This window comes from Rhipicephalus microplus, chromosome 6 (genome assembly GCF_043290135.1).
Source record: "Rhipicephalus microplus isolate Deutch F79 chromosome 6, USDA_Rmic, whole genome shotgun sequence".
In the NCBI taxonomy this organism is placed as follows: domain Eukaryota; kingdom Metazoa; phylum Arthropoda; class Arachnida; order Ixodida; family Ixodidae; genus Rhipicephalus; species Rhipicephalus microplus.
The window spans coordinates 136,638,938-136,662,063 of record NC_134705.1 but is presented as its reverse complement, the minus strand read 5'-3'; the positions used below and the strand labels follow the sequence as shown (position 1 = coordinate 136,662,063).

The following is a 23,126-nucleotide window of genomic DNA, read 5'->3' as shown; positions in this document are numbered from 1 at the left end:
ATAGGAGCATTGTGCTGCAAAGCGGTGGCCGCTACAGACACGAAAAAAAAAAGGAAGATCTCGAAAGTTCTAAGCCGGCAGATTCTCCCCGCGTCCGGCCACCAGACAGAGTTGCCGACGATAGTGGCTTACGCCTGATCTCGAACACCTCTAAATGGGCCGCATAACAAGAAAGCGGTTACAAAAAAGGGCGAAGAGAGAAGCAGGCGGCGTTATTTTAAATGCCAAGAAGTTGAAGGTAAGTAATTCCGGATGGGTTCGGAAGAGCGCGTGTCTATTGGGGAAGGTCATTGGCCAATATATGCTTTCAGTATACTCATATGTGGCCCGCTCAGCGGAATCGCCTTGAGAATTCGGCGGCATGTTGGCAGTGAAAACGGGAAATTGAGAATTCAAATGAACTGAGCAACGAAGAAAGAAACAAAAAGAAAGAAAAAATGGAAAAAACGTGGGTTGGGGGTACGTGCGGCGTTAGCGTTGACAAACGAAGGGAAAAAAAGGAAATGCTGAGAACATTGTGAGTTCGCAATGACTTTACCGATGCGCGGTAGGAGTTGTTTTTAAAGGGATAAAAGAGTAATGAAAGCATTGTTTGAAAGGTTCTAAAAATGAAAACTTCGTAGTTTATATATGCATACTTATACGTTAATTTTGTAAAGGAGATAGAACAGTAAAAGTACAATACGTAGGCTTGAAGCAGTTTCATGTAATACTGGTAATGCCTATTTCAAGTTTGAACGTTTCTTGTCTCTAAATACTGCCGCAGTTATGCTATGACTTTTAATGGTTCCCGATTGCCCCGTGTTTTAGGATTCCTGATAGGTGTAGGAACTTGAATTTGTGTAATAAATATTAATACATGTATTTCCTCTCTCGTGGTGACCGGAAATTACTTTGTAGGATGTAAATAATACGTAAAGCTTGGCTTGGTAGAAATTGGTGTCCTGTTGGTTGAGGTGACCGGCTACTGCTTTTGGTGAATTGTGCTTTGCGTCCGCATGGTGGCCGTTAAGTCTTACGTGAATTTGTAGCTCTGTTTTGTCTATATAATATTTTCTACAGGTGGGACACTCAAGACGGTATATTATGTTGTTTGAAGTGCACATGAAGCTCGATGTGACTGGGACTAGGCGTTGTCCGAGTGTTTGCTTTAGGTTTTGCGTGAGTTCGCAACGCGTGGTACATGGTGTTTGCAACGCTAACAATAAAGACATGCTTCTTGTCGCAAAACCTTAAAAAAGACTAGGACAACGTCAGGTCCCTGTAGCCGGCCCAGATGCTCCACCTGCCAACATATACAACCAGCTACCAACATAAACATTGGCCAGGCATCTGCATGTTTCACTGTGAATGTCTTCGAAACACGATAGTCTTGCATGTGGAGAGAGTGAACAAAACGTTTATTTGATGTTCTGCGCGAGAAAGTTGGCGTATTTTGTGTTAGAGAGTCTCAGTCCGTGCAGCGAAGGCAACGAGCGCATCGAGGCACGTTAGACACGAGTGCCATTTGGCTGTTATCCTCGAAAACCAAGAAAGGCTTGAGCGCCCGCGGAGAAAGATACGTGCCTGACTCGAAGACGATAAGGAGCAGAACGCAAAGCGACAGGCAGGTGCCACCACCGTGTCATCCTAGCAAAGCGTTGGAAACATTTGCCTTTTTGAGCATCGCGTTGCTCTGTCAGCGCAGCGTGATAAACGTTACGGTCCTTAAAAAACTTGTGTATGCCTTTTTTAGTGTAGAGGCACACATACAAAACATCGACGTATTCTTCTGGTGCCTCACATATGCGCAATAATTGCTTTTACTGACAATCGCCCAAGTATGAGCGCTGAAACATGAGGAATAATGGTGCACGCTGCGTAAGCGGTTGGCCGTTTGAAGTATCGGTTGATGCCCTTAGGGGGATCACTACTGCTAACGAACAGACAAGTATACAGACAGACAGACAGACAGACAGACAGAGCAAAACTTTGGCGTCAAAGGTCCGCAACAACGACTATCACCTTTAAAAGAACAACATCTGACTAGATTCACAAGATCACAGTGAGCTTCACCTGCACTTCAAACAACCTAATATACTGTCTTCAGTGTACCACCTGTAGAAAACAATACATAGGAGAAACTTGGCAACCAGTTCACGTAGGACTGAATGGCCACCGTGCAAACACGAAGCACAACCAACTGGACCACAATAATGACCAAGCAATGCTTTACGTTCTACAAAATAATTTCTGGTCACTACGAGAGGGAATACATGAAATCATAATAGACACACAAATTTGAGTCTCTACACCCGTCCGTAATCAATTTAGCACGTGGCAGTTTAGAATCCCTGAAAGCCATAGCATAGTTGCGGCAGTGTCTAGAGACAAGATACGTTCAACCTACGAATAGACATCACCGGTATAACTTGGAATCGCTCCTAACCTGCATATCGTGCTACTAGCGTTCTCTCTCATTTTTTTCATTTTATATATAAATATACACCTACAAAGTTCTTCTTTTTTAGAACCTGTAAACCTCGCTTTTCTTTCCTCTTTCCTTGTTTCAGAAACCACTGCAACGGTGCGTTGTTAAAGTCATTGCCAACCCACAAAATTTTCAGCGTCTTCTTTTTTCCCCTCGTCTGTTAACGCTAACGTCCTTCCTACCCCCACTTACAAATTTCTCCTTCTTCTGTTTCTCTTGTCGCTGATCATTACCTTTGAATTCTCAATTTCCCCCTTTTTCTGCCAACATGATGCCAAATTCTTGAGGCGATACCGCAGAGTGGGCCACCTATGGCGACACTGAAAGTGTAGTTTGCCAATGACTTTCCGCATTACACTTGTGCTCTTCCGAAACCATCAAGTATCGCTTAACTTCGACATCTTGGCATTTGAATGTATGCCGCCTGCTTCTCTCTCCCCTGTTTTTGTTCTATTAGGTGTTCGAGGACAAACGTAGGCCGCTATTGTTAGCAACCCTTTCTGGTGGCCGGACGCGAGATCGAACTTTCAACGCGAGGCTTCGAACTTTCAAGCTCTTTCCGTTTTTCTGTCGGTAGGGGCCACTGCTCCGCAGCCCACCACTCCTACTGTTCGTGTTTTCTCCTTTTTTCTTTCCTTTTTTTCTCCACCCTCAAGAACATTTTAAATCACTGCTACCCAACTTCAAATGAAGCCAAGATTGCACTCATATGCTTTATAAGTTTTTCCTTTCAGACGACGATCGCCAGCAGGGACACGTGCCACCACCAGGAGATGACGTCTCTACTAATCCCCTTAAATCTAAAATACCAAGGATCACAGGGTGCCTTTGGTGAAAATAGGTCCTCCGATTGAAACATCGGCCAGCCTATCTGAGCCACTTGTACTGGTCATCCTAACTATTCGACTACGTGTTTCCACCTGTCGGTACCATTTTGATTTTGTTGTGAAGAGTGCGTGTTTGAGAAACGAATGCAGTCCCTATTACCTAAACAAAGACTGAAAAATTAAAATTTCAAACTTTAATGATGTGGTGAAGCTTCATGGGGTTAGGGCTGATCTGTTACTCTTATCTTTCTTTAGCCACTGACAGATGAACATTACTTGTACAAATATTGTCTGCAAAATGCTCTATACTGTAGTGTAAAAGATAATATGTATGAAATATCATAATAAATGTCTTTGTTTGCGGGAAGAGGAGGAAGCAACAAATAGAGAAGGCAGGGAGGTTAACCAGAAAGACATCCGGTTGGCTACCCTACACTGGGGGATTAGGGAAGCGGACAAGAAAGACGAAAAAGAGGGAAGAGAGGGACAATAAAAAAAGGTTAGAGAGAGACTGACAGTAATTTCACTGCAGCCTGTAGAAGTCTACCGCATCTCAGAGGCGTTCACACAAGCCTGTCTTCCTCAGGAAACACAGCAGGGCTTTCACTGCCTTGTGGGCTGTCGAGGCATGTGGACGTTGCTGTAATAGCACCTGCACAGAAAGAGGCCGATCATCCAGTCGCTGCATTGCGTTGGCAAGTACTTGTTTATCTGAGGCAAATCGAGGACAATGGCACCACAGGTGTTCGATATTTTCGTCGGTGCCACAAACATCGCATGCCGCACTGTCAGTAATTCCAATTAACGTGGTATAAGCTTTCGTGAAAGCAACTCTCAGCCAAAGGCGATAGAGAAGCGAAGCTGCACGTCGGTGTAGGCTGGGTGGAGGCCGGAGCTGTAGTGAAGGTTCGAGCTCGTGCAGTCTTGTACGTCCTACGCTTGGTGTGTTCCACTCAGTCAGTGTGAGACTGCGGGCCAGTTGACGAATCTGCCTCGCCGCATCCGCTCTTGAAAGCGGAATCGGAACGCTGTTCGCTTCTTTATGTGACGGGCGAGCAGCATGATCTGCAGAATCATTGCCGCCTATACCACAATGCCCAGGTAACCACTGAAAGACGATGTCATGGCCTTTTTGTATTAAAAGGTGGTGAAGTTTCACGGTTTGGTAGGTCAACTGGTCGTGGCATCCGCGTCGGAGAACTGATATCAGGCACTGTAACGCTGGTTTTGAGTCAGAAATCACAGCCCATTTACCTGGTCTTTCTTCTGAATTGATGAGGTCCAGTGCATTGCACAGAGCCTCGAGTTCTACCGTCGTTGACGATGTCCCATGTGAAGTGTTAAAACACCGAGTTACCCCTTGTGATGGTATAACCACTGCCCCACCTGAACTAGACGGCGTAGTAGAGCCATCTATGTAAATGTGCACGTCGTTACTGTAGTTTTGTTCCAGTAGGAATAGACTCAGTTGTTTCAGGGCATGTGTCGGTAAGTCCGATTTTCTCCTCATTCCTGGAATCATTAAGTGAACTCGCGGCCGGTTCAAGCTTCAAGGAGGAAGCAGTAGCTTTGATGCAGGTGCATATGTCTCAGTAAACGATGAACGATGCTTGTAGACAATAGTGCCGTATGTCGTGTGGCGCCTTTCAGCAGCTAGGCTCGCCAGGTGGTGAGAAGGGGTCCTGGCATAATGCCTGAGGTGCATGCGCATTGTCTCAGTAATATAATGCGTCTTGCAATGGTTTCAGCCGTTGAAGCACTGCGGGGTAATCCAAGGCATATCTTAAGTGCTTGGGCTTGAATGCTCTGAATCGCGCGCAGGTTGGTCTTGCCGGTTTTAGATATTGCAGGTAAGCTGTACCGTAAGAATCCGATAAACAGCACTCTGTACAGTTGTAGCATGGATGGTATGGGCGATCCCCAATTCTTTCCTGCAAGGAATTTGAACATGTGGCATGTTCCGATCAGCCGCTTCCTCACATAGTTCACGTGTGAAGTCCACGACAGGTTTCTATCTATTATGACTCCCAAGAACCTGTGGCTTCTGCTAAATGATATGTATTCTTCATTATTCGATATGCTGTAAGCATACATTGGTTTCCGCGTGAACGCAACCACTGCACATTTTCCGCAGGACACCTCGAGGCCTTGTTTACGAAGGTAGCATGACGTCGTTGTAGCAGCCTTCTGAAGGCGAGGGCGAAGCTGAGGCCTTGTCACACCTGATGTCCAAATGCAGATGTCATCAGCATAAACAGAAAGTTCTACAGTGCTAGGTAGCTGCTCGACAGTGAGAGTTAGGTTGAAAAGTGTAGGGCTTAGCACTCCTACCTGAGTAACTCCTCGGCTGCTGTAATAATCAGGTGTTGGGCCATTCGCTGTCATCACGTAAAATGATCTCAACTGTAAGTAGCCGTACACCCACATATATATCTTGCCACCGAGATCTACTGTTTCCAAAGCACTAAGGATGGCTTCATGGGTGATATTGTCGTAAGCCCCCTGAACGTCTAGAAACAGGGCAGCGCACAGTCTCTTACAGGCTTTCTGGTGTTGAACATATGTCACCAGATCAACAACGTTGTCGATTGACGAATGGCCGCGCCTGAATCCGGTCATGGATACTGGGTAGATTTCGTAGTGCTCTAAATACCCCCCCATTCGTGCTTGAATAATTCGTTCCATCGTTTTTCCCACATACCTGGCAAGTGCGATAGGATGGTATGACGCAATATCTAAAAGAGATTTACCAGCCTTTAGAAGTGGAATGAGGCGACTTGACTTCCATGACTGGGGAACAGTACCAGTCTGTCAAGAGTCGTTATATAGGCGTAAGAGTGCCTTCCGAGCTTCGTCTCCAAGATTACAAAGGGCCGTCAGATAGGTAATGCCGTCAGGTCCGGGTGCTGAAGAACGTCTGCACAGTGCCAGTGCCGTCTCTATTTCATCAATAGAGAACTGGCATTCCATACGGGGATCAAGTGTGGGCGGTGGGTTGTCAAATGTTCCCGTTCTTAATATTGTGAAATTGGAATCACCGGCAATTCTTCTACAGAAAGATTCTGCGACGTCAATCTCTCAGCGTCGAAGGTGAAGTGCCAGAGATGCAAACGGGTGCCGCTGACCCAAGGCTGTGCTAAGACCCCGGACAGTTCGCCATATCAGTGATAGGGGCTTTCGTGGATCCAACGATTCGCAAAAGGTTGTCCAACGTCGCCTAGCAGTTTATCCATGTGCCGCTGCATTTTATTTCGAATGCGTCTAGCCAGCCTCAAATCATCCATGCACTTTGTCCGTCGGTACCTTCGTTCTGCACGACGGCGTATTGCGCGAAGTTTATCAAGCTCGATGTAGAAGTCGGTGCGCTTGTGACTAGTCAATTGTGTATGCGTGGTATTCTGCAGGACATCCTTCATCGAGTCCTCTAGGTTATATGATGAGCCGTCAGTACAGCACTCATCCATTAACATTTTGAATTGCGGCCAATTGGTGTATTTGAGGCCTCTTGAGGACTTGGAGCTGGTGAAACCTTCTATACACAGGTAACTTGGTATATGGTCGCTGCCCCACGTTTCCAGATCCGAAAACCAGTGCAATTTCCTGGTAAGTGAGCGAGAAACCAATGTAAGGTCCAAACAGCTGCTATAGGCTGATCCGCGTAAATATGTTGAGCTTCTATCGTTACAAAGACAGAGTTCGTACTCCGAGGCTAAGGACACCAACTTTCTTCCTCTAGAGTTGTTCCTGGAGCTTCCCCTTAGGAAATGGTGGGCATTAAAGTCGCCAGTGATCACCAATGGCATTGGAGTCAATGTCAGAATACCGCGTAAGCGCTCGCAGTCAAGGCGGCTTGATGGAGATAAGTAAGCTCCGATAATCGTGAAAGCCATCTTATCCTTCTTCACAGTAAGGCACACATACTGATTCCCTTCATCAGGCGAGACTCTGTGGTGAACGTAAGTGAGGTCATGGCGCATGAATACAATAACTTTGCTGCAGTCTCTGTGAGTGGAGGACATTAAGTACTCATATCCTGACAGCTTGATTGAAGCACACAGGTTGGGTTCACAAATCACAATAGTGGGGAAGCGGTTCACAAATACAAACTATCTAAAATCAGACATGCGCGACTTCAGTCCTCTGGCGTTCCACTGAAAGACAGATGCATTCTTGACTTCCGCTCGAAACGACGGTGCCTCGCTGACTATGGTTTTACCTTAGAGCTGCAAGCACCAGACTCAGGGTGTCCAGCACATGCAGAGCGGTCTGCGCAGCCCGAGTCTTTATATTACTCTCTTTGTTTGCAGTTGAGAGAAAACCTGTGTTGTGGTACATATTCTTCACATTTATCCGACGCAAATATGTATCTACTTTAAGGAGATGTGAAAAAAAAACTTGTGAATAACTGGAAACGATGTCTACCAAAGCATTTTTGTTATTTGTGTTTTATTAGAAAGTTCGAAATGAACTAGGTGAGGCTAAACTCACATTGTTTCGTGATGCCAAGACAAACTGCAAATCAAGTTGCTGAAACATGTATATGTCTGCATCCTGCATGACCCATGTGCACTGCTACGGTTACTTTGAGTTTAATATATTGTGTTTGTGTATCTACACACTTATACATACAAGCACTCTTGCTGTTTCAGCTCACTGAGCCTTGAATAGATACGCACGAGATGCTCATGCTATTTAATACTGTATATGTGTGTATTTATTTGTATAAACATAAAAGCCAGTTTAAATTTGCACAGTCCGCTCTACAAAAAATGCTTTGAGTAATAGCATTGCACTTAAGTAGCCATATATATATATACATACATACATACATATATATATATATATATATATATATATATATATATATATATATATATATATATATATATATAGGGGAAAGAAGTGTGTACATAGGGGCTCGTTTTTCCGTGTTTTGACACAATATGTCGAGATATAACAGACAATAATGCCAAGGTATGTATAGGGCAAGTTATTAGAACAAATCGATTGTAAATAAGAAGAAAGAAGAGAGGGTGAAAAAATAACCTGCCTTGAGCAGGAATCAAACCTCTGACTTTATGTATATATATATATATATATATATATATATATATATATATATATATATATATATATATATATATATATATATATATATATATATATGTATATATACATATAAATAAATATATATATATATATATATATATATATATATATATATGCAACTAGCCTGCTTTGGGACGTGCGCTTAACAGATTATCTTTTCGTTTATTACCCTTTGCAAATGTTCTGTGAGAGTCGACGTAGCAGATGGCACACACCCTTCCAACACTCTTTTAGAAAGGTGTTAAACTATCATCATCATCATCAGCCTGGCTACATCTACTGCAGGACAAAGGCCTTTCCCATGATCCGCCAGTCAACTTGGTCCTGTGCTTGCTGCTGCCAATTGATACCCACAAACTTCTTGATCTCATCTGCCCACCTAAACTTCTGTCTACCTCTAAACCGCTTGCCTTTTCTGGGAATTCAGTTAGTTTCCCTTAATGACCAGCGGTTACGCTGTCTACGTTCTACAAGCCCAGCCCATGTCCATTTCCTCTTCATGATATCAACTATGATATTCTTAACCCCATTTATTCCCCAATCCACTCTGCTCTCGTCGCACCTACCATTTTTCTTTTCATTGCTCACTGCATCGTCTTCAATTTAAGCTGAACCTTCTTTGTAAGTCTCCAGGTTTCTGCTCCATAGCTAAGTACCGGCAAGATTCAGCTGTTATATACCTTACTCTTGAGGGTTAGTGGCAGTCTACCTGTCATGATTTGAGTGTGCTTGCCAAATGCGCTCCACACCATTCTTATAGTATAAGAACACCCTACACCCCACGTTTTATTTTGCTGGACACCCTTCGTGTAGGGTGTTCAGCTAGCACCTTTTCAGAAGGGTGTCTTCGAAAACCGCCATGGCGTGTCCCTCTGGCGACAAGCCAGTTTGCACCCTTGAAGGTGTTAAACAATTACTGCGGAGTCATGTGCCTGCATGGAAATACATATAAGATAACTCCCTCTGCTTGGACATCCAGTGAAAACAGCATCCATGCCTTACAAACACATACATACATACATACATACATACATACATACATACATACATACATACATACATACATACATACATACATACATACATACATACATACATACATACATACATACATACATACATACATATATAAAACACATACAGTATTATGACTTCACAACAAAACTTACAATATCGCAGTGGTGTTGCGTGTTACACGCTTGCATTGGCATCGTGCGTCTGACAATGTGATTATAATGTATGACTCTACCTATTTTTTTTTTCTTGCGAAGTGTAAGTTTGACTAGAGTATATCATGTTTGACGTCGTGTAGGTTTTGACCTGCAACAAAAAAGTGCTATTGTACTGTTTTCGTAATATTTTTAATCACGTACGTGTGATGCTTGTTTCATCTAACAATAACAACCGATTCCAGTTCCCCAATATAGCATTTGTCAGAATATTATTTTCGATTAGGTAGGTGAAGATTCAAGTATTGTAGGTAAAATTACATTTTATTGAACGAACGTAATCACTTGTGCATTTCGCTATACCGCCGTGTTTAATCTATTGGAGAGGCTTACATCACGGACGTAAGCAAAGCGGTACACGAGCTGTAGAATGCGGGTTTATTTTAGCGTGCATGAAACATGACCCTCATTTGAGATCATATGGCGGCGATCCACAATCTTTGGTGCTTCGGGAAAGGCCTTTCTGAGGCACTTATTACTTGGCAGTATCAGATAACAGTAACGGCGGATATTATTTATGTTTGGAGATAATTTGAACACTCAAGTTGAAATGATTGCCGCTTGTTTCATTAGCCTACGGGGGCCCTCTTAAATAGCATACGTTTTATTTACCTTACCTGCTTCATTGCAGACCTTCCTTGAGACGCGTTGCAGGTATTATCTTTACTTATTATTTGCTTACTTATGTTATGTGGTGAACGTAGTCACCATCGTCGCTATAGATTCTTGTTAGACTTCTTACTAGTCTGGCAAATATCCCTTTTCGTGGTGTGACCTGGATAACTACTATGAAGTAGGTGTTGTTGACGATTTACTGGTTTTGTGTGAAACGTCGTCTTTCTTTTTCCTGCATTATTAAATACTATTCGGTCCAGAAAGCTAATAGCATTTGCAAAATAGTTCAGGGTGAATTGAATACTACAGTGAAACTTGTTACAGGGATGAGTGAATGAATTGAATTGTTTACGCAAGAAATACGTCGTTTTTATAAAGGACACGGGGGAAGACTACAGTACAGTGTGTAAGGCATAGTCACACTAGCACTAAGTAAATCAGTATTGGCACTCAAAAAACACTATATAGAACATTGTTTTTTGCATTAGCGAATTATAATTTAACCAACCCAAAACTCCACTGTGTTCGCCAGACAGTGCTTGGTAAGCGAACAAACGCTCAAAAAAGCTATATGGTTGGAGATGCCACCTTGAGAGTTTCACAGTAAAAATATGGCATGAATTTGTTGACAGCGTCTATTAGGTTCCACGTAGTTCTTAAGAGTAAAAATGGAGTACATCTGTTTAGGACAAAGACCTATTATACAAAGTTTTAGAAAATTTTATGCGGTCAATGTCGCGGTTATACCAAAAATGAATTCCGAAATTTGTGACGTCTCGTGCGGATACTTCGGTGCGAAATTTAAAATTGAAGCATCAGCCTTGATTTTCTTCTTTCATATTTAACCTATATTGGTTTACTTATGTCGTCAAAAACCAAGTGATTGTTTCTTTTTAGTGTCCCCGTAAGAAGACAAGTTGGATTGAATGTTAACCAGACATATTATCAGGGACATTGATCATTGACTTTCGAACATTTCCCTATTCTTTTTTTGTGTTTTATGCATGCGTATAGGTGTGCTCTTGCACACGCCTGTCCGAGGGCGCTCGATTTTCTCTATAGCACTCTTTATTTCACAGCGAAAGCTTTTTCATAAGATCACACCACAATTAGGGTGACGCACAAAGCTGTAGTTCTCCGCCACCGCCGCCGGTGTCCGTAACCAAAATCGCAAAAAATAAAAAAACTCAAATAAAAACAGTGAACACATGTGGTGACATAGTGAGATGTGAACACAGCTTCACTGCGTACCTGCCCACTATTCTACCACTGAGCCGCGCTGGTGCTTAAGACTCGTTCAAAAACTTGCCTTAGCCAGGCTTGATTTCGGGAAAGAAATCACGTCAATATGAGATTTAAAGCATTTCAGAACAGCAAAAAAAAAACAACCAGATATCGCACAATGTGAATCGTGTAACCAGTGGGTCATCCAGTGCTCCAACACATCACGAAAACTTTTTCTTTATCAGCTAATAACTGTGGCACATACCCACTTCAAGATGTAATTTTTCATTGTCATTTGCCACTGAATACAACACAAATTCCTTGCAAACAGATCGCAGATATCATGCTTCTCCGAAGATTGACGAATGATGGCTAAGTGAAGGCCAGCCTACTATAGATAAATTATGAATATTTATATATAATATATAATACCTATATATCAATACTTCAGCAGGTACCCAGCAAGTGTTTTTCTAGCACTCACCCAAGGAGTTAGGAAAAGGCTCTGAAAAGCTACTCTCCATGTTTTTGCGTTGACTGTGCTGCGCCTTCCACCCAGGCTTGTTGTTTTATTCCTTTAATATCTATGTTCAACAGTCGATCAAGTGCTAAGGAGTAGCCGTTGCCTTAATTGGGCGCATACAGCTTCCTATATATAATATGAATTATTCAAAAAAGTGACAAGTTCGCTTGTCCCACCGCCACCTCGACCACTTAAACAATGCTTAGGAATAATTTCACAGGAAAATTTCATCATCCCCTTCCTGCAATATTATTCATGAACTGTAGTAATGCAAAGCCGAGCAAACACTTCTGCTATTCCAATCGTTGCTATCATAGCTCCGCTTTTCTTTTAGTTTTCTAAAAAGCAAAACAAGTTTTATTATCATCAGCCTGACTGCGTCCACTGCAGGACAAAGCCCTCTCTTTTGTTCCGCCAGTCAAGTCGGTCCTGTGCTTGCTGCTGCCAATCTACGCCCAGAAACTTCGTTTTCTCATCTTCCCACCTAACATTGTGTATCCCCCTAGTACGCTTGCCTTCTCTGGGAATCCAGTTAGTTACTTTTAATGACCAGTAGTTATCCTGTCTACGCGCTGCATGCCGGGCCAATGTCCATTTCTTCTTTTTGGTTTCAACTATAGTATCCCTAACGCAGGTTAGTTCCCTGATCCACCGTTTCCATCGCTCGCTGCGTCGTCCTAATTTCAAGCTGAACTCTCTTTGAAGGCGGCCAGGTTTCTGCTCGGTAACTAAGTACCGGCAAGTTGCAGCTGTTACATACCTTTCTCTTGAGGAATAGGGGCAATATACCAGTCATGATTTGAGAGTGGTTGCCGACTATGCTTCGCGCCATGTTTATTCTTCTAGTTACTTCAAATTCGTAGGTTGGCTCCGCAGTCCTATGAGTAGACGTTGTCTTTTAAAACTTCATGGGCACTATTACCTATATCGAGGCGCTGTTCTTTTCCGAGCTTGTTGTACATTAGTTTCGTTTTCTGCAGAATAATCTTAAGACCTACCTTTATGCTCAACTTGTCTAATTCAGTAATTATGAGTTGAAATTCGTCCCCTGAATTACTTAGCAATGTAAAGTTAGCGGAGAAGTCCAAGTTACTAAGGTGCTCTTCATTAACACTTATTCGTATCTCCTCTCGTTCTAGGCCTCTCAAAACCTTAAGCACGCGATAAATACCATAGGGAAGATCGTATCCCTCTGTCTTACAATCTTTTTGATTGATATTCTGTCGCTTTCTTTATGGTGCACTGTGTTAGCAGTTGATCCCTTGTAGATTTCTTCCAGGTTGTTCATATATGCTTCGCCGACGCCCTCATTCCAAAGTGTCTGCATGACTGCTGATATTTCTTGAATCAAACGCCTTCTCGTAATCTATGATGGCTATGTATAGTAGTGGGCTTCATTCCAATCATTTCTCTATAACCTGATTTATAAAATGAAAGTGGTCGATTGTTGAGTAAACTGTTCGAAATTATGCTGGTTCCTTTTGTTAATAATGTTCTGTTTTTTGGTTGATAAATTCTCAAGAAATTTAAAATCACCTAAAGATGTCTAACAAGTACCTCAAAGTAAAATAGACCTGTGTTTTTCAATTCATCACATGTAAGTAGTTATGAAGAGTTTTGGTCGTACAAACAACCAAAAGAACGGGTTAAATCAAATATATAACGTCAATCGCATGCATGTGCCATATGTGGCCCTTGTTATGGTTTCTTGCTGTTTTCCACCTAATTATCCACCTCGTCGGTCTAGTGGTAGCAGTGGTCGAGCAAAGATCTGAAGGTCTCCCGATGACGTGCTGCCTGATGCAGCCGCATTTAAGTCGACACGAAATGCTAAGGACCCGTGATTGCGGGGCGCATTCAAGAATAACTAGTATTCAACATTTCCGGAGCCCTACATTAGGGCACCCCTCATGATCATTTTGTGCTTTTCGAATGCAACACCACAAGTTTTATTGTAATGCGTTGTATTTTATTCTGCAAAATAGGAAGGGGCAAAGGTGCAGGATAAGTGAGACTGCCTTCAAAACCGAATGCATTGCATCACACCCTAAAGAGCACGCAAAAACGTCCGAGCAAATGTTTTGTAAGGATTGGCTTTGTGCGTGGTGATTTGTCCCGAGCTTGTAAGAACTCTCTGCAGCCCCGCCGCGGTGGTCTAGTGGCTAAGGTACTCGGCTGCTGACCCGCAGGGCGCGGGTTCGAATCCCGGCTGCGGCGGCTGCATTTCCGATGGAGGCGGAAATGTTGTAGGCCCGTGTGCTCAGATTTGGGTGCACGTTAAAGAACCCCAGGTGGTCTAAATTTCCGGAGCCCTCCACTACGGCATCTCTCATAATCATATAGTGGTTTTGGGACGTTAAACCCCACATATCAATCAAGAACTCTCCGCAAAGAGGTAATAAAATAATCACTGTGCTCATACACTACTGTACTACAACGCTCTGAACCCCAATTCGAAAAAACTACCAGTGCACCGGACGTCAGGGTGTTCGTTCCCCGGCACGATGACTTATCTTCGCCATGTGCGGCCATCGAAACTACAGAAATACATTGAAGTCAATGCATAGAGCCATGCCCTCTCATTTTGCCACGGTACAATCAGCACTTCTTTCGCATGAAGCACGTTTGAGAGCAGTTCTCTGCGGTAGCACATGGCGAGTGTTATCTGGTCATAATTTGTAGAATTTCTTTGATTGCCTTAAAAAATAGGCAGGTCCCACGTGCAGTGAGAATCCATAATATGGGAAGCACGAATGAGGAAGGTTCATATGTCACTTTAAAATCAGCACAGCGTTACGAGGTGGAAGTAAAGGATGCCGTACATGACTTTCGCGTCATGATTATCAAGTTTGGATGTGTCTTTTACCTTCGTCATCTATTCCGTCACGTGATACCAAATTTAGTATAAGTGGAGCTAACAAAACGCCCGCGAGCACGCTATGAGCGTGGTATGTTGCCATGTTCTTCATGGCATGCGTGTGAGGAATATTACGTTTGCACCAATAATAAATTTCGTCATTCATTGACGTCACGTAACACAAAATTCGGTATATGTGAAGCTAGCAAAATGGCCGCGAGCGCATCATGAAAGGCCCAACGTACTCCAATATAGCGTCGACGCGCGTGCACGCTGGGTACAGCGACGCTACAATAGCGAAACGCCAGCACTCTATAGTCTGACGCCGGGCGCGACCGGCGTCCGTCGGCGTGGCCCGACGGAAACTGGCGCGAAATGCGACATGCTGCATTTCAGGCCGATGCGTTACCCAGACAACACAGCGTCTCCCTCTTTTCGTGAAGGAGGGACGCTCGACACGATGAAACGCGCATGCGTCTAAGCAACACAGCGTGGCGCGCTATTGCGAACACATGGCAGGACCGGAGCCTGACGTGGCAACGCCGGCGTGACGCCATGAAATGAACGCCGGCGAGCACGCACACCGCGTCACATTGAAATGTATTGGCTCCTTAATCGGGACATACAGTCATGTACTCACATGACACGCATGTAATGATGATCATGTTCGCACCAGTCACATACCTTCGTCAAACATTCACATACCATAATACCAAACTTGGTATATGTGACGCTAGCGAAACGGCCGCGAGCGCATCATGAGCGTGGCCTGTAGTCATGTTGTTATATGACAGGCATGTCAATATTTTCATGTCAGGATCTGTCGCTTGTGTTCGACATGCAATCATGTCATACCATACCAGTTTTGCAACAAGCTATGTGAACGAAACCACCGCAAGAGCTGCAGGACCATGAAGTGAAAATCATTATGTCTAGACAAATATGTTGTTCATACAGTCATGTTATGCCATACCAAGTTTGGTATTGATACCAGTATCAAAAGGGGTCAGGAGAGCTAAAAGTCGTAGGTGGCTAGACAGACAGACAGACAGACAGACAGACAGACAGACAGACAGACAGACAGACAGACAGACAGACAGACAGACAGATAGATAGATAGATAGATAGATAGATAGACAGGCAGACAGGCAGACAGACGGATACATAGATAGATAGATAGATAGATAGATAGATAGATAGATAGATAGATAGATAGATAGATAGACAGGCAGACAGGCAGACAGACGGATAGATAGATAGATAGATAGATAGATAGATAGATAGATAGGTAGATAGATAGATAGATAGATAGATAGATAGATAGATAGATAGATAGATAGATAGATAGATAGATAGATTGATAGATAGATAGATAGATAGATTGATAGATAGATAGATAGATAGATAGATAGATAGATAGATAGATAGATAGATAGATAGATAGATAGATAGATAGATAGATAGATAGATAGATAGATAGATAGATACGCTAAAAGTCACCGAAGTTCGCTAAGAAATGCTTCACATGTAATAACACTAGGCAAACAATATGTGGAGAGAAGCTTGTTCTGAAATGCCTTCTTCGATATTATGAAACAGACTTGGCCATAGAAATATTCTAAATATCGCTGCGCAATCAATCTTAGTTGACTAAATGGGCATATTTTAGATGTGCCATAGTGAGCGCCACGTCATATCAAACCATATGTAGTGCGCTTTATTCAGAGGAAATGTTTCAGTTAAGCGTTTTTTTTAAGATTTGGTTTTAGTTACGCCTAACACCTTGTGTACACAGAATATAGGCGGCACCTAGAAAGCTATGACAGGCTAGATGATGTTTCGTCAAGTAGATATTTGGGATCGATTTAGGAAGCCTTAGTGCCTAAAGTGGTCGATTGAACGCTGATATAAAAAACGAAGTGTTTGCTGTTGTGATACCTCTAGAAACTCCTTTCTAATACATTTCAGTTGTTCGCTTGTAACTTTTCTTAATACATTGCAAACTCACTATCGCTATTTAACTGTATTTTCAGCAGAAGTTTCTCTCCGACCACTGGAGGGACACCTACCGTATTCTACCTCTGTACTGCACATTAAGTAAAATAAAATTTCAATATATTGATTGTAAGAAATATACAAATTGTTTTACTAAAATATTAACTATAGCGACCATGTTTGAGCACCAGGTTGCACAAGATGTCTTTCAACTAACATAAAAACTCAAACAACGAGCAGGTAACATGTACAGGGACTAAGTAAGACAAGGAGCAGCGTGGTTCTTGGTCCTATTTAGTCTATATCCACTCTATGCGCCCATATTTTAAGTAATAAAAAATTACCAACTCGCCCAATTAGCGAATTGACAGGCATGTCTTAAAAATAATTAAGTTACCTATTTATTTTTACATACTGCAGCCGCTCATGAGTTATGGCACGAGTGGCGATAACAACAGATTTCAAGCCCAGTCACACACCAATCATCGCTAAAGCACGAACAAATCCAGGCAAAGCCTTCCAATGATTAGTGGTGCTCTATTAGAATGTCGGTGAGCCATACGGTCACGTACGCCTTTCCTGTTTATTTGTGGCTGGTGCTTTTCTGCGGTCGCGGGATCGAATCCCGGCTGCGGCAGCTGCATTTCCGATGGAGGCGGAAATGTTGTAGGCTCATGTGCTCAGATTTGGGTGCACGTTAAAGAACCCAATGTGGTCGAAGTTTCTGGAGCCCTCCACTACGGCGTCTCTCATAATCATATGGTGGTTTTGGGACGTTACACCCCACATATCAGTCAATGGTGCTTATCTGCTATAAAGTTCACCCACTGAACAGTTCCCTCTCTTCCAGTTTTGTTGCCGACCTATTACGCAAGAGCTCAATAACGTTTCGCTTATTGTCGAGCACCTTAATGAGAAGTTTTGTAGGTATGCGCCACAGAAATTGTAGAACCCTACTACCGAGTGCAAACAATATTGGGCACCATATGAATTTATTGCTGGTGGCAAAGGGATCTGAACGCGTGGATGAGGAAAGGATTAAAAGAATAAATTTGAGAGCATGATTCACAGCATGTCTATGAATTTCACAAATTTAACAGGTACGATAAGCGACGTAAGGGTAAGGAGGAGTAATGGGATGGTGACGAGGATGGACAGGGTAAAGCACTGTATTAACTTGCGAAGTATGGTACAGCAAGTTGATGGGGAAAAAAAGTCGTGGTGTGGTGGACGGAAAAGTGAAACATAAATGGGTAGCTCTTTTACCTTTTACCTAATTGTAGTTGAGCACGACGGAAAGCGGGAAGAAAAACGCCACCACCTTCACCGTTTTATCAGTATTTGCAGCACAATGGCGTAATTGTCCTATTTTTGGGAGACGTAATCACACGACAAACGTGGACAGTTAGTGGATCTCTTTTAATATTTCATACCTCTTGAACCGAATGCATTGAGGTTGTCAATCAATGCTAATCTATGTATGTTTCATTTTACGAAGAACGGACGTTCGACTGATGGCATAAAAAGTATGTTCATAGCCCATTCAGTCAAGAAATATTACATGGTGTCAAAAACGCATCCAATTTGCGCGGAATATTTTCCAAGCACTTAGTATTAGATTCCAAGTAAGAAAAAAAAGCAAGGCGTTCTTTTGTGTGAGATTTAGTAATTTAATGTTTTCAGTATGTAACTGTCTATTTATTCTGCCACCAGCCAGCTACAGCATTTGCATAAAAACAATGCACTATTAGGTTAGAAGTGCTACAGAGTTTCTTTAATTTATTTTGTTTGTTTGAGCGAAGAAAGAAAATACTTTTCGCAAATGTCCTTGAACGCGTCCCGGCGAACAATCGTCGAACATGGTAGTGAAGCCACCTAATTGATAATCTGCCGCTATATGGAGCATAATGAAGATAAATGATGCCAGTTGTCCGTTCAGAAGGCCTTCACAGATGTGCACAGAAATTTTCAAAGTATTTGATCAAGCTCGCAATGCGTGACGTGCTATTGAAGTTGGTGTACACAATTGTAAACACATTGATGGAAAGAGATAAAGACTGCGTGATGAAATGTGCAATTTTTTACCATAGTATTTAGGCTGTGTTAGAGCAATGCCTGTTAAAGGAATCCATGTATTACCTGTGTCTTTCTGTGAGCCTAGTCCGACTGATCATGATGAAGTTGGTAATGATGCTTACAAATGTACATTTTTGTAGGTGTTGTCGGACTCATGGTTGAGCAGCTACTAGTTACTAACAGGAATCGTACTTGCGGTGTCTTCAAAATATATCGTCAGCAACTATGGGCCAGCAGAGACGCAGGTAAGAAAACATCAATTTTCTAAAAGCGGGAGCTAGAAGGAACTGGCTCTTGAATCAACAAAGCATAGTGGAGACTCCCACTGATAAGTACTAATTATTTATTACAACGTAGCTGCCATGTTTTAAGGCCTGTTTATTGGACAATCTTGAGTTTTTACAGCACATCGTCAGTTCTATTGCCGTTTAACTATACTTTCAGCTGCCGTACGTGAGTCTTGCCCGCACAAGAAGAAAAATATGTCAGAGCACTTTTCCTCAGGTATACTTTAATAATCCCGCAGGAATCACACATACGCTGACGTTATATTGCTGTCATGTCCGTTAAAATTACGTGGAGTGGTCCGTATCACGAGCGACTCTAGGGGCCTTGACAGTCAATTTGCTCTGAGAAAAACAGGTGCCTTCACACTGTGCTTCACGTGTCTACCTGAGGCGTGCTCAGTCAAAGCATTAAATTCTACATTTGCCTTGTTTAATTGATAATAGCCCTGCTTGAGGTGCTTTTCAGGGTCGCGAGTTTCGCAAATAAGCTGGTAGTCAGAATCCGCGCATGAGACAACGGATAACATACACCACACCGGGTATATTATCTTTGGGTAACTTGTCCTTCACTATGACTAAGGGTTGTCGCAGTAATGGGTTTCGACAACCTCCTGCATTCTACAATGCTCGGGGTCCATGTAATGTCTCAGTGCAACATGTACCGGAGCAGATACTGTGACTACCCTTCGTCAAAGTGAAGGACAAATGGCCCAAAGAAAATTGGCGCGCCCACCTCGCGTTGGCCTCGCTCCAAAGTTCATTGCTTCCACGAAGCGCCGCCTGCACGGCGCTTGGTCTCTCCTGCGCGCGTGCCTCTAAAACTCGTACTAAGACTCGTAATTCAGGAGAGGACGAAGGTGTCTTCGCACACTACAGCAGCCGCATTTACAAAAGAAGCACGCTGCTTACACACGACGCAAAATTAATAGTGAAGGTTGTTCGCTCTTTTCCTGCGAATACTTGTGCGCTTGTTTCTTGCGTCTTTCTGTAGAAATAGCACGCTCTAAGTGCTTAACTTTGACAGGTGTTAAACAGCGCTCGTCCTGTGTATGCTAATTTAGTGCATGCTTTCTGCTTGAGGTGTGTGCGGCAATTTTTAAAGACGCTATTCTTTCTTGGGTACCTTTAAAGCAAACATTGTGATTTGTCTGTCTACCTATCTGTCTGTCTGTACATTTGTCTGTTCGACCACCCTTAACGGTACCCTCAATGACACCGAAGTGACCAAAGGATACTCTAAACGGCTGACCCCATCCGTAGTGCCCACCCATATTGCTCAAAGTTCAGGGTTCATACTTGTGCGATTGTCAATTAAAAAGCAATTATTGCGCATACCTGAGGCACTAAAGCACGTCAATATTATGTATTTGTATTTTTTACTAGAAAAGGAATACATAAGTAATTTTGAAGGCCGTAGTGTTCATCACGCTGCACTAACCATGCAACGCTTGCGCGAAAATACAAGTGTTTCCAACGCTTTGCTGAGACGACACGGTGGTGGCACCTACCCGTCGCCTTGCGTTCTACACCTTACACTCCAGAGACAGCGCGCACGCCACACGCTTCGTTATCGAAAATAACTGCCATATAGCGCTCATGTCTCACGTGTGACTTGACCTGATGCGCTCGTTCGCCTCCGCTGCCCGTTCGAGGCACTCTAACGCAGCACCTTCGGAGTACCATTCACCAATTGTTTTTGCGCAGAACATCAAATAAACGTTTTGTTCACTCTCTCCAGATAAAATATACGTCTTTTGAAGACATTTGTTGTGTAACACGCAGATACGGGGCCATTTTTAGCTGCTTGCCGTTCTTAACGTGACTTAGTGGTTTGTGGGTGTTGCTGGAGCAATACATGATAAACACTCAACTACCTCTGTAACGACACGTATCACTTTGTTGGTATACCTATTTCCATAAAGGGAGACCAGCCATGTTTTCGCAATAATCTCTTTATCCACCATTAGGAAACAGGCGCAACAGGTTTTTATGTCTACAAAAGATTGGGCGTTGATATCTTTCTATGAAAGCGGAAATCTAGAAGTATGGATGTTTATATAGCTTATATATGGGCAAAACCCGAGTATGTATAACCATGCTCAGCTTTGTCAGATAAGTTTGTCATCAGATAGGTTCGGTAAGTATCGAAGAATTTCTCGAGAATCGTACGAAAGTGAGAGCTTTCCAGATGAGGAAACAACAGTGTTAAATTGCGCACACTTAAAATAAACCTTCCATCGGATTTTGGGCAGTTGGTAATTGACGGTGAAATCTGTTGAATGGTGCTACACATGTTTCAAAAAGCTCCTAGGTGTTGGGGTATTTTTGTTCTTTCTAAATGAAAAAAAACGTATATCTTAAAACCTTTGTTTCTCTTTTAGACGCCATCTATGAGTTGCGTGTGCGAAATCCAAATAGTACTGAGATTGAGAAGAAATGCATGAACAAATTCACGAAGTACAGCAGTCACAAAGGCCGAAAGATATACTCCTCTCATTGCAACGCCAAAAGTTACGACTGCAGCATTTTGCCTGAATGATGTGTGTTCGAGACTGATAAGTGGTGGTTATTTTGAATAAATTAGTTTTGACAATGACAGTACCTTCTTATTATGTATTCTTTTGTAGTACATGACAGTGCGTGCGAAGTAAACAGGACGTAATTCCGTAGCTACAGCTTTGCTTCCTCCTATCAATGGAAAACTAGAAAATCTGCCACGAAAAAAATATTCACCGATTAGGATTACATGCATTGCAACAAAGGATGATAAAAGTGGAAGCTAGAAAAGAGAACAATGTCATCATCAATAAGTCTTTGTAGTAAAGGTCACTTATACGCGTAAGACGTATTCGCGATGTATGCAGGAAAATAAACTATAGATCACTTATTGATATCATTTTATGGTCATGATGTGCGATATCAGAGAAAAAACGCTCAGGATCACTGCTGCGGGTACTAGGGCTCTCATACTGAAGGCATTGTGATTCGAAGCTTATACTAGGATTTGGCACTTCATTTCTTTTACTGACTGTTTCTTTTACAGCGAGTCAAATTACGGGCGAAAAAGACTACAGGGGACATGGGTTTCGCATTAAATTTGCCTAGACAATTTCATACCTAAAGGGACACGTCTTGTTATGAATCACTTTTGGCTAAGCATTATTGGCGCATGAAGCACTGGTAGACATTTTTCTTTGTGCAATCCTTTTTTGCATGCCTTCGCATTGTTAGTTGTGATAAATATTTTATTTTTTATTTCTGCCTATTTTTGCTGAATCCCTCTGACATCCTAGAAACACCCTGCCACGTATTTCGCTCATGGCTGTGGCACGCAGTCGTTTGACGCGAAATCAAAAGCGATGAAACACAGAAGAGGGCCTATAGCCCCTAGAAATGGATATTGCGTTTAGGAACATCCGGCTCATGCTATCATTTTTTCCGAGTCTATGTCGTAGTAGTACATGTGCAACGTTCATTAGGTTGCACATCGTCGGCAGTAGGTTGAACCACGTCTGCACATTATGCTCTGCCATGTCAGAATTTATTGGTAGGCAGCCAGCAACACAGTGGTTGATATACTGCCTTTTTTCAAGCGAAACTGCCTAAGATATTGGTGACGTGTGGTCTAGTGTACGAAATTTCTCAGGCGGGTAGGCACAGAAATTTCAGCAAGGTTCAATACTCGAGAACCGTGGGTCAAAACGTGAAATGAAAACTGCTTGGCCAAGTATATGCGTGAAATAAGTGAAAAACAAAAAGACAAACAAGCAGATAGAACTTAGACTAAAAAAACAGAAAAAAAGAACACAAATAAACATGACTGAAAAAGAGAAAAATGTGGCGCAATGATGGAAACAGGCAGTAATATGGTAGCCATTCATAGACAAAGTAGATAACAAAATAAAGACAGGCTC

At 42.6% G+C, this 23,126-nt stretch overlaps 1 protein-coding gene across 1 annotated transcript in view; it reads left to right on the top strand.

The window, feature by feature from the left end:
* Nucleotides 1-21,810, top strand: part of LOC119167989 (uncharacterized) — a 50,496-nt gene extending 28,686 nt beyond the window's left edge. The window contains exons 4-5 of the mRNA XM_037419441.2: nucleotides 19,066-19,170; nucleotides 21,594-21,810. Of these exons, the coding sequence (XP_037275338.1) occupies nucleotides 19,066-19,170; nucleotides 21,594-21,751 (263 nt within the window). The 3' untranslated portion in view covers nucleotides 21,752-21,810. The remainder of the gene's footprint in view (nucleotides 1-19,065; nucleotides 19,171-21,593) is intronic.
* The last annotated feature ends 1,316 nt before the right edge of the window (nucleotides 21,811-23,126 follow it).